General features: G+C 39.0%; 1 protein-coding gene across 1 annotated transcript; it reads left to right on the top strand.

Moving 5' to 3' along the window:
- Positions 1-1,704: 1,704 nt before the first annotated feature.
- crebrf (creb3 regulatory factor) lies at positions 1,705-18,056 on the top strand. The gene is given in 12 exon segments (XM_079847065.1): positions 1,705-1,728; positions 1,835-1,960; positions 4,323-5,526; positions 7,492-7,686; positions 7,902-8,091; positions 8,348-8,421; positions 9,257-9,379; positions 10,361-10,475; positions 16,297-16,392; positions 16,394-16,547; positions 16,549-16,593; positions 16,595-18,056. Coding segments are annotated over 12 exon segments (2,388 nt in total). The 5' UTR covers positions 1,705-1,719; the 3' UTR covers positions 16,652-18,056.
- The last annotated feature ends 414 nt before the right edge of the window (positions 18,057-18,470 follow it).

Genomic DNA, 18,470 nt, shown 5'->3' with positions numbered 1-18,470 from the left:
CATAGAAAATTCAGTTTCCCGCTCATAATTACGACATCATGATGGCTTTTCCGTTTATATGGATTCAGTGCATATACACGATCTTTCTGACGTGACTTGAACACACCATATGAATTCGGAGATACTACTCCATTCATGCACTGTTTTTGCTTACTATATATTAGGGAAGTAGGTATTTTCGAAATGAGGGACAGCTGTCTTTTAGCTAAAAATGAGCTGTACGAAGAAACGCTTTTGTATTTAAATACAATGGTGTGTAATCTCATATCATGAACAAGATGAACAATCATCAATGGTTGAATCAAACTTGGTGATAAGTTTATCCATGCTTATTTTTTTTTAATTCTGTGCATAGAACAGTAAAATCACAGTAACATGAACTTGCCTCAAATACAGTATCTCGTTGGAGACATGGGCATGTGAGCTCTATTGACGTCACTTCATTTGGTAGTTCACTGTTCGTTTGCATGAAGTTAAATTTAAAAGGTAAATTCCCAGTGGTTACTCTCTTTCATGCCGTTGAAAATGAATGACTGCAGGTCGCTTTGTCGCTGCAGATCGCTGTCATTGTGAACACTCATTTTGGGCTACCAAAAAGAATGATACCTCAAATTGTGTGGCTTTTTTAGGCCAGTGAGTAACTACCCTACTAATGGTGTGCGCACTAGCAACCTCATAGCAACGTGCAAAAAAACCCCAACCAGAACACCCTACAAATCAGCCAAAACAAACCACATTTTCGTCAGAAAGTGTAAATCAGTGAGTATGCAGTGGAATAGTGAAGCACTAAAGTGAATTTTTTTCTTTTTTTTCTTTTTTTTCTTCTCACTCTGCTTCTGTGGGCTGTATGCAAACGCTGCCGTGCACAAAGCCAAAGGGTGATAAGACGCTTATTTGACTTGCTCTGTGCACCAGGAGGAAATGATGTCATCAAGCACAAGAGAGACAGGATTGTTTTGCTCAGTGTTGAAGCTGGCCAGCACAAGCCTCACATGCTCTGGCATATTTCTGTTGATTTGTTATGCAAAGAGTGTCCAGCGTTTCGGGTCTCACTGCCAATGGCTGTCTGCGAGTCTAGGGGAAAGGGTGCCGCTGACGTCGTTTTAAAAATAGCCACGGTGTTCGATGCTCTTGCACTATTGCTGCCCATCAGACTGATACGATTTAGGGCTCCCTTCTCTTCCTCCATGGATCTCAGGCAACCTCCCTAACTTTTTCGACCATGACCATACAAAAACCACAATGTTTCTGCGGATGTTTGCAGATGCAAAAAGCATTGATGCCTATGAGACGTACCTGTCCGCTGCTGTTCTAATGTCAACACACAGTTGTTTTTGTGTTGTTAGTGTTTCATAGTCTGTGCCATTTCGCAGCTTGTAAGTGACATTTCGTTTATAGACTTGCGTTACCAGACTGCGCAGGCTTGGTGTCCTGTTTTGTACACTGGTGTTTGTACAGATAATGCTGTGTTATTGTAATATTTGTGATAGCTAACCTCTCTCCTGTTCTGTTTTCTTTCCACAGACAACCGTCAACCGAGGAGGACAACTCAGCCATACTTAAACGTGCTGATAAATCCTTCATATTCAAAACAAGATCTCTTTTTTTTTTTGCTTAAAATCTAACTTTCATCCAGAGATTGACGAAAAGTGAGGAAGATTAAGACAGGGCTGGTCGCATAAAGGTTTCCTTCAAGGAACTGAAGATCTGTGCTTGGCAATGCCTCAGGTACAGGCCCTGTTGATCAAATTTGGTATTAAAATTGAAATTCAAATTGAGGTGTTTTTGAAATAGGTCTCATGGTATGCTTCTGCTTCTTGCTTTCATCTTATAGCCCAGCATTAGCGGTATGGAACCTCCCTTTGGGGATGCATTTCAAAACTGCTCTTTTGCTGACCAGGCACTGACCAGTACAGACCTGTTGGCCAACAATTCTGACCCAGATTTCATGTATGAACTGGTGAGTAACCCACAGTGCCCTCAATACCCACAGTTTTATTATTTTTTTTCACATTACAGGCCCTGCACATAACTTGCAGCGGGGGAAAAAACAAAAAACAGAAACATTTTATTGTGGCGTTGTATTGATTTGTTCCCTTGCTTTAGTTAAATCATGGCCACAATTTCACTTAATTAAAAAGAGGAAACGAACTAGTACAACATGCCTGCGCTTTGTCTAAAACGTTGAAATCAATTCTCAATCTGTGGCCACGCCAGCTAATTTACATGACTTCTCCAGTTAAAAAAAAATAATCACATTTTTAAAATGATGCTACCTAAAGATATTCAAGTTGGGAACCCTGGTTCTTCAAAGAAATCAGGTAGTGAATTAAAATAAGAAATTCCTTGATTGTTTAGTTACTTTTGCTTATTTTAAAGCTTGCTTTATTTTTTTTTAAAGGTCCCATTGCATGAAAATTTCACTTTATGAGGTTTTTTAACATTAATATGAGTTCCCCTAGCCTGCCTATGGTCCCCCTGTGACTAGACGTTTTGATGGGTGTAAACCAAGCCCTGGGTATTTTTGAGAAAATGAAAGCTCAGACGGGCGAATCTAGAAATCTTCCCCTTATGTCTTCTTTGCCCCGCAAAGAGAATTTGGCCCGCCCATGAGAAAATGAGCTGCGCGAGCGTGATATTGGTTTTCCCTCGAGAGACATCATGGCTTGCAAACTAGCAAAGCATGGCAGTTGCTCAGTGTTTGGATGTACAAATGAACACAAAAGTATTTTTTTAGTTCCTTCATCCGAGCCTCTGAAGAACCAGTGGGTTATGTGAATTTCTGATGTGTAATTGTTCAAGTTCAGACAGATAATCTTTCTCTCAAAGTCGTTCAATACTGTTTATGCATCAGTAAATCAAGCCAGTGACTAAACGATCAACTTCACGTCGTTTCTCTTAGTAGGATGAATACAATCTTACTTAAACTGTGATTAATATATATACAGAAAGTGGCCAAAGAACAATCCCTTTCCAATCGCCCAAGCTGTCAATCACACAGCGCGAGTTTATCTGGACACTTGCCAAAACTCATTATGAAATCAATGACGCTGTTACGCTGCACAACAAAGCTCTTACTGTACTTACCTCATGTTTGCATTGGTGAAATCATTAGTGAGAGTGCAGAAACTGCGTTGCAATGATAAGATCTTCATTCACGTGATCAACAGGCTGTCATCTGCTCAATGCTCATCACTGCAACCTTTTATGTGATGGGAATAGATCTAAATACTTAAAAAACTTCTCACGATTCGTTAATCCCGATAGCTGTAATAGTAAAAACGTACAATAGCTGTAATAGTAAAAGTTTTCGAGAGAGTTCCACATGTAATGCTATATATTTAATATGCAAGCATGTCAGCCAATCACAGCAGTGGGCGTTTACACTGAAGTCTCACAGCAGACACGCCCCTTCAAACAGAGCGTTCAAATCAGAGGCTAAAATCAGGCTTGGAAATATGCCTTTTATTTCTAAATTATAACAACTTTTGATCTAAAAAACATACTTATATAGTATGTTATAGTATACAGTATATATATATAGTATACTTACATAACATTATAATGGCACCCCAGGGAACATTCTAAAATAATCCATGCAATGGGACCTTTAAGTCATCTTGGGGCCCTTTTGGAAGATTGATGGGCCATGTGAACTGTGTATTTAACTAAATAAATTTTATTAAATTTGAAGATTTGATTACACATTGTTCAGTTACATTTTTCATGTTTATTTGCATAGCGCTTTTCCCAATACAAATAATTTCAAACCAGCTTTACAGAAAATGCGAAATAGTACAGTCAACTAGCCAGAGGTGACCGTGTCAAGAAAAAAAAAAGGTATTGGAGAAAAACCTTGAGAAGCTCCAAAATCATCAGGGGGAGCTCATTCTCTGGCAAAAAGTAATGTCCATAATATGGCTGTAATATACAGTTCATGCAATGGAAGTCATGAATATATGAACATTGAGTGACAAATTGACTGCATTACTTTTGTATAGAGTTTCAGAAAACTTCCAGAAGTAGTTGTGGTGACATTTCCACAAAGGGATAAGCAGTTATTAAACCAGGTTGCATCGTGTACTTGTGCGCTAAAAGTTACTAACCTCAAGAATGTTAACCCAGGGCTTACAAAAGAACAGTGTGAAAAGTTGAAACCTGACAGCCCTTCATTAATTACAAACCCAAGGTGAAGTTTAGACATGCAACAAGATTTCCAAAGGGTTTTGTAAATGACTCTGGGTTATTCATTTCACGTGTTAAAAGCCCGCCAGTGTCTTTAGTGTGCCGTATAAAAGAAGTGACATTTTTAATGTTCGCAGGATCGGGACATGACTTGCCGCCAGAGCCCTAGAGGAGACATTTTCACAGCAGGGGACTGCAAGGACATGGACAGCATGGATCATCTACCTGAGCTGGCAGACAACGACCCCGCTTATAGCTCAAACTTTGAGCAGTGGGACACGTACTGGGAGGACTTGACGAAGTACACCCGCCTCACCAGTTGTGATATCTGGGGCACCAAAGAAGTTGATTTCTTGGGCCTTGATGACTTTTCCAGCCCTTACCAGGACGAGGAAGTGATAGGTCGGACGCCTACCCTTGCCCAGCTCAACAGTGAAGACTCACAGCCAGTTTGCGACACTCTTTACCATCCGGACTTGTTGGTGGGTCAAAAGCAGCTTTTGTTCCCACCTTCCACCATGGCAAAGAACGCCAACAGACTCAGCAACTCTGCAACCAGCGCCACATTGAGTCGCAACCCTCTGCCGGACTTCGCCGAGGGATCCCAGAAAGCGACCTGGCCTGTTGCCTCCAGCACTGACACAATGGCCAAGGCCCTGTTTCAGGGCCCTTGCAAAGCCCCACCTGGGACTCTAGACAACATGGATTACGTTCGCAAAGCCAAGGTGCGCATCAGCGTACCACGCAAACCTTTAGTTGAGAGCTCTACCCAGCAGGTTAGTGTTTCCACCGTTCCTCAAATCGAGGAGCAGGAGTCGACAGCTTCAATGGTCTGTGAGGATACAGCCATTGCCGCTAACATGGCATCCTCCATTATCTGTGAGAAGAGCGTTGAGACTCCTAAACGAGAGGTACCACGCAGTCCTGGTCCTGAAGTAGCGACTCTGAGGACAGTGCCACACAAAGTCCACTTCCCTGCCGCCGCCGGAGGTGAAACCAGCGCCCTCGGATCCGACACTTCCGCCGCGGACAAAAAGAAGGAGGAAGAGCACAACTACTCGTTATTCTTAACCAGGGCCAGACTGGCAGCGAAGGCCTCTGCTGACATGGAAGAAGAAGAGGAAGAGGAGGAGGAGGAAGAGGAGGAGGAGGAGGAAGAAGGTGAAGAAGAGGAAGAGGCAGAAGAGGCAGAGGGACTGGACCTAGATGATGAAGACCATGATGAAGGGTTCGGCAGTGAACACGAGCTCTCAGAGAATGAAGAGGAAGAGGAGGAGGAGGAGGATGAGGACTATGAAGGCGACAAAGATGACTACGTTAGTGATGCATTCTCAGAGCCAGGTGCGAAACTACATGTTTTTTTTTTTTTTGATGCTGTTATAACCAAATGCATAAAAACATACTGGTATTGATACAGATCTGATGCTGTTGCTCATGTGCTGTATGTTCTGTACATACAATGTCCTGTACATTCAGAACCCTAAGCGTCATACTTCCGAAGGTACAATATTCAGTGCCACCAAGCGAGTACACAGTTCTTTCAGCACACAGACCTAAAACTAAATGAGCAGGAAGAGCGAGATCCGAATCAGGGTAGCGTCATATTTGAGTTTTGACAGGAATGTAAACGAGGCTGTGAGGTTGAAGTACAGTGCGTTCAATGGATTGCACTGTTGTTTAACAGCTGACAAATGTCTTTTCGGAAGAAAAAACAACAACTTTCAATGGACAAAACTCCATAAAACCATTTTGAAAGTTGTTAATGTGAAAATGAATTGATCCAGGACTTTTATACGGTGCTTGACATTGTAAAGACTGTAAGTCTATCCCTCACTTCCTCGTTTGCATCCACGTTAAATTTAATATGGCATCTAATCCGACTAAGTCTGTATCACATTCGTTCTCCTAGAATGTCATCGCTCTCAATTAGAATTGGGAAGTTTGTTTTAGGACCTAGATACTTGGAAAGTGCATTGTAAGGTTGTGTGAAGATAACCCAAGGGAAGTGAAAGTAACAGTTGATCTTACCCAATACATTTACATGTATGCATTTGGCAGATGCTTTTAATCAAAGTGACTTACATTTCTTTCAAGGTACACATTTTATCAGTTCTTGCTTTCCCTGGGAATCGAACTCATGATCTTGGTGTCACGCGTTTGCATGTAAAGGTTCTTAAAGGCACAAATCTTTTTGTGAGCGGCATTATGGAGCTAATAATTTAAGCATTTGCATTAATGTGTATGTCTGTTTGTGTACCTACTTAAAGGGATAGTTCACCCAAAAATGAAAATTCTGTCCTCAGTTGTTCACCCACATGTTGTTCCAAACCCATAGGACTTTGGTTTATGTGTTGCAATAACATCTTTTAAATTGAACCTGAGTGATTTCTGTCCCTCGATTGAAAGTCCATTCCACCAAAACGTTTCAAGAAGTTCGCAAAAGTAATCCATCGGATTTGATCGGTTTAATCCAAGTCTTCTGAAGGGATGTGATCGCTTTATGATGAACAGATTTAATTTAGTTCAATGGCTCTTGTGTGTCACGCAAGCACATTTCAGTGTATGTTTACCATATTTGATGTCTATGGAAAGTCTCCATTTAGATAGCTAAGTGCACATGTGTCTGTAATTATTTATTTATTATAATTTGTTGTTTTAAAATGATACGTATGGGTTACTTAAACTTTTGACCACATTATATGATTACTTACAGCAGTTTATTAAGGTTTGGATGATGCTTTGCCGAAACCTAGTGTCTCTTGTTAAGAAGCCTGAAATCTTTCAGATAGGGATTGTTGGAGTGTCATAATTTGTGTCAAACCCTAAATGTGTCCTCATCCACCAATCCTGTTGGAAACTGAAGAGACCCAAATTTCCACCTGTCAGAAAAAATAGTTTGAAACGCCACTCACTGGAACTTTTTTCCCAAAGTTTTGTAGCTTGTCAGCTCAAATTAAATGAAGCTTCTTTTCAGGTTGCTCTCAACAACACAGAGGTGTTGCAAACAATTTGTTTGTTCCACCTATTGCACAATGATACTGTAGTCTCCTGTATTTGCTGTTGAAGTAGATAATGAAAATATCAATCATCAGTCTCGCTGGACTGTCCTCGATATTTGTAGCATTACTGAAATACAGGTATACGTAACAGCAAATGCCAAAACAGAAGTATCAGTACTCGTATTTTTCTTAGAAATTTAAAATTATGACTTTTCATTTGCTAGATTAAAGTGATTCTATAAATGCATGTTAGGAAAATATCATTGTTGGTTTCTTTCTTCCTCTCATTACCATCTCTTTTAAACAGGATGTGACACAGATATGGTTGATGATGTCAAAGGCCTGACGGCTGGGATTTCCAGGAAGAGGGGAAAGCGTCGATACTTTTGGGAGTATAGTGAGCAGCTCATCCCATCCAAACAGGAGCGCATGCTGAAACCCTCCGAATGGGACCGAGAAACTCTTCCCAGCAACATGTACCAAAAGAATGGCCTGCACCATGGTGAGATATTTACTGTCCTTCTCATAGGTTCCCTCTTTACATTTATGGACCAAAGAAGTGGCTATTCAGTTCATGCTACAGATTATAATCACTGAAGATCACGATATTTAAAGCTTTCACAGAATGTAGGAAATACTTGCAATTATTTTGAACATCTTCCAGTATCTCCCATCAAGCCTGAAATATTGATTGCAATGCTTGACCGACTTGTTTAGGAAAATACGCATTGAAGAAATCACGCCGGACGGATGTGGAAGATCTTACTCCAAACCCACGAAAGCTGCTTCAGATTGGCAATGAACTCCGGAAGCTCAATAAAGTTATTAGTGACCTGACGCCCGTTAGTGAATTACCACTAACCGCTCGGCCTCGATCTCGCAAGGAGAAGAACAAGCTCGCATCCAGGTAAAGCCTTGCTATTTGAACTACTACTACTGCTGCTTTCATTTCTCAAAGCCAACACCCCAATGACTTCTCTTAGATTTATTCTTTTACAACGCAATGCCAGCATAGATAGACTGATGGTTAGTGAATAAAATGCTAAATTACAGTGCACCATAAAAAACTCTAATACCTTTATTAATGAAGATGGAAATTTTGTTGAAGTATGCAGATGAAACTGCACTTCTTGATTCTTCTTTTTGGTTGTTTTCTCCACCAGGGCCTGCAGGCTGAAGAAAAAAGCTCAGTATGAAGCCAACAAAGTCAAGTTATGGGGCCTTGGGACTGAATATGGTATGTTTTCACATTGCAATCAAATATTAAAGGAAGTGCCTGAGATTGTTTATTATAGAATCTCTCTAGATTATGTTTTGCTAACCAGGGCTGCGTTTCCCAAAAGCATTGTTAGCCAACTCTGGTCACAAGTTCCGTCCTTATCAGCATAGTTCAACAAGTCGTTCACCCATAGTTCCACTGAACATTCGCAAACAGCATCGCAAAGTTGTGTGTTTGGAACGACAGCTCTCGACCTGTGGTTAGAAGCAGAGTTTCTTGTTTGCATGACATGTGGACTCAATAAATCCTCATCGTGAACAAAATAAGCAAGCTGACATACAGTACAATCTGTATTTTTCATTTCGAATATATACAAATCTTACTTTGTCAAGAGAAACAAAGCACCGTTTTTGAAGAATGCGGATGTGCGTACGTGCTCTAGTTCGTAAGAACGAGCCTATGACTGAATCTGGAAATAAAGCAAGATAAGTGAAAAAAATTAGAATTAGTCCTCAGATGACATGTCTGCAACTTATAGCATTAATTCAATCTCAAATGGATAAATTAAAAGTAGTTGTTACTTCACCACATGCGTGAAATTAACTAACGTGGTTGAACAACAAATTTGCGACAATACGTTTTCGGGAAACAGTCGTGACTAGCTAGTTGATTTCTTCAATGATGCAGCGAGTTACGTCATTGTACGGGAAATGCACCCCTGTCCCAGATTGAGTGTAACCTCCTTGCTTACCTTTGAAATGGGGCTGTTAATTTTTTGTGCATTCTTACAACCAAGCAAATGCATCCATGTATGCCAAGAATGAACCAAAGATATGATTATCTACTTTTTCAGATCGTTTGCTGTTTGTGATCAACGCAATCAAAGAAGAGATAGTCAGCAGAGTTCAGGATATCTCAAATGACAAAGAAACAAGCATGACAGAGAAGTTGGATAAACTCATCGATGATACTCTAGGTAAGAAAATGTGCTGCATTCTTCACTCGTAAAAGTGCATTTAGCATTGACTTCGCATATGCTAATTATGTGTGATCTTGCGCAAGCTGTCTTCAAGTTCTCCTCATGCACACTAGTAACAACTTAGATCTGCATGCGTTACAAACGTGATGAAGATGCATCCTCTCAAACAGCTGCTATCCTTGTGCCTTCAAGAATTTTAAGAGCCTCCACTTTGCTTTGCTCTGTTTGCTTTTTGTTAGGGACAATGAGCAAATCGCGACACCACTAAATTTACCCTCATCCGACTAGTGTCGCAGTTATCAAAACAGCTTTAAAAGAACATAAGATGGATGTTTTAAACCTCTTCTTGTCATCATCACTGAAATATTTTCTCATAATCGGGCCAAACTTAAAGCATACAACAAAACAGGGTGGAAGCTCATGAACTTGTCGCCAAAGGCTGGGAAATAAACTCTTCGGCAATGTTGGTAAAGTTTTTAGAAATGGCAAACTTGTGAGTTCCATTACTTTGCTGAAATTGTATACAAACTCAATTGAAAATTGCAATTTCACGGGGCAAAAACAAAGGTCCATTGTCCATTACTAAGTGTAGCGATGTATGAAGCACAGCTCACACATAAGCCACTTTCAAACCAAGCATCTTTCTGTTTATCAACGTGGCGAATTCGCGTGAACAACTTGAACGAAATCTGTGTGGGGAAATCTTCCGCCCTCACGTGACATTCCGATGGATTTCACGTGGATTCCTATTGAAATGGCTGGATTTCACCCATCAAAATTTGCTGAAAAACGGTAAATGTGAGCGCAACTTTAATTCCTGGTTTGAAAACGTAGACTCATCACTAAGGTGGCAATATCAGTGTCTTTTCTGTGCTCTCGTCTTAATGAAACTGTTCAATATTAGATCACATGTTTACAAACTCTTTTTGAGAAAAAAAAAGAAAAAAAAAAAGTAATAGCTTTTCTTTGTTCATGCAGTGAAGCCACCAGTGGCCGGCCAGACTTCAGACTTCGTGAATCAGATCCTGGAGAACACTGGGAAAGGAGATCCCACCGGAGGGCTGGTGGGGTTGCGTGTGCCCACATCGAAAGTGTAAACCTCGGAGCACACATGAAGCCATCCGCGCCATTCTTGTCCCACACTGTATCGGCCCAACACTCTGCATGTCCATTTCACTTGGAGACGCACCCTCACATTTAAAGTGAATACATGCATACGGTACCCGCCTGTCTGTGCATACGTATGTATATATTCACCACTTGCACACCAATGGAAATGAAACTATAGTAGTTAAACTTTGCACTCAGTAGTCTGTTTCCTACCATGTGTGCATGTGGCTGGTATCAATCAACAGGCCGCCATGTTGCAAATATTAAAAGCCAATATATGAGATACCTCCTACAATCGAGAAAAAGAGAGAAAAAAGCTAAATTAGCACTAGTCTTTGCTGTAGCCATTTTCCTCTTGCATCCAGCTAAATCTGTCAAATGCCCATAACGAGTTTTGAAAAGCGGAGGCGCGCTCTGCAGAGAAACTACGAAGGCATTAGCTCCTTTGATTTAGCGGTCGAAAAAAAGGTGTAAATGCAGACTTCCCGAGCTTTTGAACACGGCATGTGCGATTTCACCTTCGAGATACACCTTTATACACAAACTACAACATTGCCGAGGGAAGTGCTGAGGAACGCAAAAACTGACGTTCAACAAAGAGTAGTGCAACGTCACTGAAGTTCGGTGTATATATGTAGGATAGGGATGCGTCAAACGAGTAGGAGGTGAGGAAGCGGGCCTCAGATGCCCATTTCCGCACATTTGCGATCGTCTCAGGTTGGAGAGAAAGAGAAAGAGAAGGAGTGTGTGTTTTTTCTTTTCTTTTTTTTTTCCCTTTTCTTTCTTTGACTTGAGAAGATGGTCAGTTAAACCCCTTATTGTAAATAGGCGGGATGATTATTATCCACTGGTGAAACCTTTTCCTTTCTACACTTTGGTTGAAGTGCCCTCGCGTCAGACCACCCTTGATGTTGTGTTGCGAATTCTCAGCGAAAGGGGCTTAAAAAGTTGATTCCCAGACTGGGTTTTGTTTATATTTGTACTTTATATATAAGTAAGATTCATTGTGCCTTGTAATCGCGGAGTTGAGGAAAAATAAAACTCAATGGAGAGCGCAAATGGACCATTTTGCAGAACGCAAGTAGTCGAGGCGAGGTTTGTAATGTAATTCAGCTCTTTAAAGATACTCTGAATGTACATAGGAACATGGAAAATATATATGCCACAGAGTCTGTGCTTTGTATCAAAAAGATGGCTCTGGCAAATGTCTTTTTTCGGTACTTCGTTTAAGAGGGGACGGGGGGTGGGCGGTGTCGTACTATAAGAAATATTCACATATAAATACAAAAATGATGTTTGCACACTATATTTTGATTGTTTTGTTTTTTGTACCAAAGACACATGCAACTTAAAATGGCAACTAGCCAGTCTAAGTAAGGTTTTGCACAGCTTACCTGACAACGTATTGAATGTAGGAAAAATGGTAGGGTCAGGGATTTCTAATGAACTGTGAAATTTGCTTGGGTCCAATTCTCTGCAGAAAGAAGCGTTCATTTGCATCCTCGTTTTGTACAATTTTGTACTGTTCTTTTTTGTTCTCTTTGAAATGTTCGGTTTCCCTCCACGAAGTTTTGTTGCGTATTTAAAAGAGGAGCTATAAAGTTAATCGAAATGATGTTTCTATTGTGCCCATAGGAAGACACGATCACGAAACCGAAAGGTTTACTATTCTTCCTGTAGTTGTAGAGGAGAGTGCATACACAAAAATAATACACAAAAGTCCTTGTCTTGTTTATAGTTTGTATACGCATTAATCAATATTAAGATGCCTCCTTATGAACTGATTAGTTACTCAGCACGAAACATTTTTATGCTTGTGTCTTCTTACTCTTATTGTTGAAATATTGAAAGAAAGAGAAAATTGCGTATATTTTTGTAGAGATTGCCTTTATCTTTCCTCTCCTTGTTGCCCACATTCTCGAATGTTTTTGAAAGCACTTATCTTGCTAAGGAAAATCAGATGATCCTGTGCAAATTGTTTGTTAAAATCTTTTTTGTATTTAACACAATCACTTACTTAAATGTAGATTTCCGGCTGAATCTCATGATAAAAAAAAAGTCCAGGTTATTTTTAACCCCAGTATCAAAAAAAGAAATAAATAACCATGACAGTTTACGTCGAATAAATGAGAATTGAAGTGGAAAATTCCCTGCCACCATGATCTCAAGCTGCTGCAAATTTGTTCATTCTGAAAAATCTCTTCCAAAGGCCTTTTAAAAGTGACTTTAATGCTGAAGCTTGCGGAGAAGGTTGTAGCTCAAATATCATTTTGATCAAAGAAGGGAGAATATTTTTTCCTTTTAAAAATCTAAACTGGTAGAAAGAGTTTTGTAAAAGCTATTTTTCTGTATTTACTTTTGGTAGCATAGCAAAAATATTCTATATACCGTCCATGATGTGTTGTACCTTTTTTTCATTTTCCTTTTTTTTTTTTTTTTGTACATAGAAAGGAATTTAGATTTAATCTAAATGTGGAATATATATATTATATTATATATCTATAAATCTATAAATGTATAATAAGTTCTATATTACATGTAAGAAAGCAAAAGCACTTTGTCTAGACAAAAAGAAAAAACAAAACAAGACAAAAAAAAAAAAAAAGCTTTCCCCCTCCAATTTGCTGCTAAAACCGACCTCGTTTGAATGCTGCGGTGCGTACTTGACTTTTGCCATCTTGACCAGAGCAGTGTGACAGAGAGGTCTTGAGCGGAGACGGACATCGGTATGCGTCTCGTTGAGCGGTCTCTGACGTCACAATCCTCATTTGCCTTCAGTAGACATTTCCTATGGAAAAATACAAATTCTGCTTTGAATTTTTCTTCAGGTATATGTACAGTGTTGACACGTTCTCTCTGGCCAGAGATAGGTATTGTTGTCATAGATTTTTTTTTTTAAAGTAATTTTTTACGTACTGAGGGAAATCTGAGGTATCTGAGAAAGGAGCTCAGAAAAAAGAATATATATATATATATATATATATATATATATATATATATATATATATATATATATATATATATATATATATATATATATATATATATATATATATAATATCGCTGTACTGTAAGGCAGTTCCATTTGCCATGGGGAATCAATTGGACTAGTCTTTATTTTGTTTTAGTTTATATATTTTGTTTGACTTTTTCTTTAAGAACCCATCTATTCTCAAAAGACAGAAAAGCCTGAAAAGAAATAAGACTGGCCTTTCTTGTGCCAAGTCATTAGCTCTAAATGATAACGATTGTCCTGTAAAATAAGCTTGATGGCAAGTGACAATGAGCAAACGGAGATGGAGATGCATGTTGTCCTTCTGTCGACGGCCTGCTGTACGGAGAGCGTTTGGTGGTTATCGTAGTTTGCTGTCGCAAGCTCTCGCATTCGTGTTGTGAGCTGTGCCGTGTTTAGTGTTTTAACCAGGGGACTCTGTGGCATTCAAACAGGAAAAGGTTGCTATTTAAAGCCAGTATTTTATATTTCTTTCTTTTTTTTCGTTTCCTTTTTTTTTTTTTTTGCTGATAAGCTTTTTATATAAAGAAAGATATTTAAGGAACACATACACATATACACGCACACATTTGTATATGTGTGTTTGTTTTGTTTCATAGCGTGATTAACATTCATATGAATTAATTGTTTATTTTATAATCTTGGGGAAATTACTTCTGCCTTCAAAAACACATATATGCATTGAATACATTTAAAAAAAAAAAAAAAAAAAAAAGCACTTCACAAAGTACAAATAATTCACTGTTTATACAGCATTTAATATATTTCGCAGTTTAATATGTTTCTTGCGTATTCGGACATTTAGCATCATATTCTTTTTTTTTTAAAGGGAAATAATGTAGCTTTCTGTTTCTGAACGATTTGCGTGGTTTGCTTTATTTTGCTTGTATTTTTTTGCGGAATTTTATTAGAAATCGACCGTACCGTGATATTCTAATGTATCCTACAAAAAAAAAAAATACAGAAAAAAAGAAAAAAAAAAAGAGTAAGCTGGCTATTTTCAATTTTGATTGATTGATTGATTGATTGATTGTTTTCATTGTCTGCATATTGTTGACGATTTAATAATTTTGGACGCAAAGCTGCTAAATCACGTTGTGAAATTGTATAGTGAATCATTCCCTGTTACATTCAAGCTACGATGAAATGAGTTTTATGTGATAAACAATTATTTATCAAGCGATGGATCTCACGCCACTATCTTTATACCGCGGATTCATCAAACGCATTTGGGTAATTCACATTGGATTCTTCTAAAATGGCTACAGTATATACTCAAGAGCATTCAAACAAGCATCTACACCTTTCCTTTTCAATGGTTTGTGTAGATGTGTTCGCTATATATAAGAAAGATTACTCCTATTGGTGCACTATGCAGGTTTTCCTCTGTAGAAAGACAGGATGATGCTTTCGTTTACAGCACTTGTATTTTTTTTAACAATTGTATCTGATTCATGGGTATTGTAAAATTTAGTTATCGATGGTAAACAACATGGTGACTAAGCTGAGAACGAGCATTTCACGGAAGGCGGCCTGTCTTATTGTTGCTAAATAAACATGCTCTTTCCAATGTATTTAACCTATTGAATGTTGTAGTTTTGTTTTGCTTTTTATTTTTATTTTTTGCTTTCCTTTTGTGCTGTTGTTTAATGGACCTTGATGAATCGTTTTACCATTCTGTGCATTTTGTTACTCTGTATCTTGTGTTCTCGTTTCAACTTGAGTGTTCTTCTAAAGTAGAAAGACCTTCAGGCTCGCATTATAGCGCTTGAAGGTTTAGCAGCAGAACTCGAGCATGCATTCCTACATATCATGACTCCGGCTGCTCGTAAATGTTCCATTCACAATTCTGTATGATCCCTTTACTTATGATATTTGAAACCATGGGTATGTTTGTTTGCGCATGCTAACCTTGCTAAATTGATATTCATGGAGCTTTTGCGACAGACAGTCTTTGTTCTAACCAATGAGCACAAATGGGAAAAGAAACTCTGAAACTTTGATGTAAATCACCTCCTTCACACTCAGCTCGCGAGCTGACAAAAGACCCGCATTGCACTTGGTTTTACAGAATTTACAATGTTATTTTTGAAATGTTGCCTGCAAAATCAGGTGCCTTATTCAGACATGAAAATCCAAACTTGATCTATTGACTTTTTTTTACGAAAATGAGATTTTGCCCATTATGCCAAGACTTAAATCACAAGAATTCCTCTGAAATTCTCTCTCTCTCTCTCTCTTTTTTTTTTCTCTTTTGTTTGTTTTCCTGCTGCGTCTAGCAGTAAGCTTGCTTCAGATGAGAACTGTTGCTGCTTTGCCCTCTTACAGTTTTCATTGAAAGATGAATGTAGTCTTCCTTCAGTGGAGTCCAATATGATTAAGCGTAAAGACTCTGTCCCGTATGTTTTGGTTGAGAGACTATCCAAAGAGTGCTGCAATCATAGACTCATTGTTTTGTTTTGTTTTTCTAAATGTTTATATCATCGATTATATATATATATATATAAAAAACATATATATATATATATATATATATAAAAACCATGTTTAGGTTCTGGTGCAAGTTTCAGTTGTCTCTGCCTTTGTTTTGACCTTGTCTTGACTTGGTAGAAGTAGGTTAATCCATTCGTACATGATACATTGTAACTTTTATACGTTCGACGTGCGTAGTGGGAAGCCCTCGGAGTGGAAGAAGCTTTGCAAAGACAATGTAAAACCTTATTATTGTGTCCCCTCACCAATGCTCAAGATTATTGTGCCTCCCGATTCTTCTGGATCTTCTGTTCCTCAGATTGCCGACTATGACCTGGAGCAGAGTCATTCACCAACCAACAGAAATGGCCTTCAGCAGTTGTTCTCCATTGAACAGAATCAAGGTTTTCCTCAAACGCAAAGACGACACAAGCAAAGGTGCGCATTGCTCGGCCTAGATCGACCTGTGGTGGAATTCAAAGACGTGGAGGCCGGGAAGTCTCGGTGGATATCCTCTATCGTACGGTCGGGACGCTTTCCTTGCACTCAGTCACTCCCTCAGAGAAAAGTTGAGTCTTCTTTTGGTGGTTTCTGCTGCATGGCTCCCTTCACGGCAAAAGGGGGAAAGAAGCTCTTCGTTTTATTGGGTTCAAAAAAACGTGGACATTGGGTAGGAGTCCTGTCTCGCCACCCATGGTGCTGAATTTCAAAATATGTACTTGAACACCCTCGGAGCTATGACTTGGCATGTGTGGTCAGGTCCGTGAACTCTTCTCCCTCCCCGATCTTATGCTAGAAACCGTTCCGAAATAAAGTTGCTCTTACGACATCTGCTCAAGCCACTGCAACAGCTGTGCCAAGACCTGACCCCATTCCGGGCGCTCATATTGGACTTGGACCGAACCAGTGGTCGAGCGGGAAAAGGGCCGTGATAATGTAGCGGTGATAGCTAATTTTGATTGTCTGTCTGTTTGTTTGTTTGTTTGTTTGTTTCTGTTGAGGAAGACATGGAGAGCTAGTAGGGTCACTTGGACTGTATGGCCCAGATTTCTTGCACTGACGTGCACCGGACACACTCGAATCACTAATGGACTCAACATTACCAAAAAGGTTGATGACGAATGCTCGCACCTGTCTGATCGCATACTTTTCTACACAATTAAGCTGCAGTGATTTACATTCCCTTCCAACCTTTGCCAAATTTGCATCGAAGTACTAAATTGACCTTCAACATTGGAAGCGGGTTTGCGAAAACTTAGCCAGGGCCACCAAAAGCTTTTTATTTCGATTCCTTTTGTTTCCTTAGGTCTGAAAATCCATACAACATTCAATTTAACAACGACTGACATGAAGTGTCAGTTCTTTGAAAAAGAACGAAAAACGAAGAAAAAAAAACCACAATACGTGAACTTGTGCTTCTAATGTTGTATGGTATTCTACTTGATAATTTAGCATGGGATCTTTAAGTAGCTAGTATTGTGTGTGTACTCCCCAAGTGTAAAATCTCTCTCTTTTTTTTTCTTTTTTTTTTCTTTTCTTTTGTTAGTTTGATCCAGTCATAGTAGGAAGGCTGTATTTCATTGCTAAGTGCTCTGTCATAGATCTCTTGGTGATATTCTTAAGCAAAACTTTGCAGAAGTGTATCCTACTGAAACTAACAGTTACTTGATCCTATTAGCAATGTCTATATTTGTAGTTCACATATATGCCTGTTCAAATTCAATATCTTGACAGTTGTTCTATTTATGTTTCAGTGTTGTGCTGGGTTTTGACTTTTTCTTTCACTTTTGTTTCTTTGTTTTTTTCGGCACAACTAGTTGGAGAACAGCTTGGTTCATCGAGCCTTGTTAGTGTACAGATGTGAAGTAGGCTTATAAGCAGTTGTGATTGATCTTCAAAATGTGTCTGTCTGTGTTATTGTGCCTCTTATTATTTGATTTCAATTTTTTGTATTATCCTTAATTGTCACTGCATTGTATCAGCCCGGAGTTGGTACCACAATTCTGCTTGTAACCATGATAGTCTAATTCTATTACTGATTTTACTATCAAAATAAACATTAGAAACTGCAGCACTTCATCTGTCGTGTGCTTTTATTGCATTACCTTAAAGGGATACTTCACCCAAAACTGAAAATTCAGTTTTATATTTTGATTCTGATTATTTACTCACCCTCATGTCATTCTAAACCCCCAAGACTTTCGTTCATCTTCAGAACACAAATTAAGATCTTTCTGATGAAATCTGAGCTACGCAACTACCACTTTGACGTTTCAAAAAGTTCATAAAGACCTGATAAAACTAATCCATATGAATTGAGAGGTTGGGTCCAAATTTTCTGAAGGGACTCGATCTCTTCATATGATGAACAGATTTAATTAAACATTGATAAGCAAACATAAACAAAATCTCAACTGAACCTGCTTGATGCACAAGAATAAACCTCTAGCGGAAGCTCAAACGTGCTGCATAACATCAGAACGAACCTCATTG

The sequence above is a fragment of the Squalius cephalus genome (genome assembly GCF_949319135.1).
Source record: "Squalius cephalus genome assembly, chromosome: 17".
Taxonomy (NCBI): Eukaryota; Metazoa; Chordata; class Actinopteri; order Cypriniformes; family Leuciscidae; genus Squalius; species Squalius cephalus.
The sequence above is the reverse complement of the archived record's forward strand: the minus strand, read 5'-3'. Positions and strand labels throughout refer to the sequence as shown.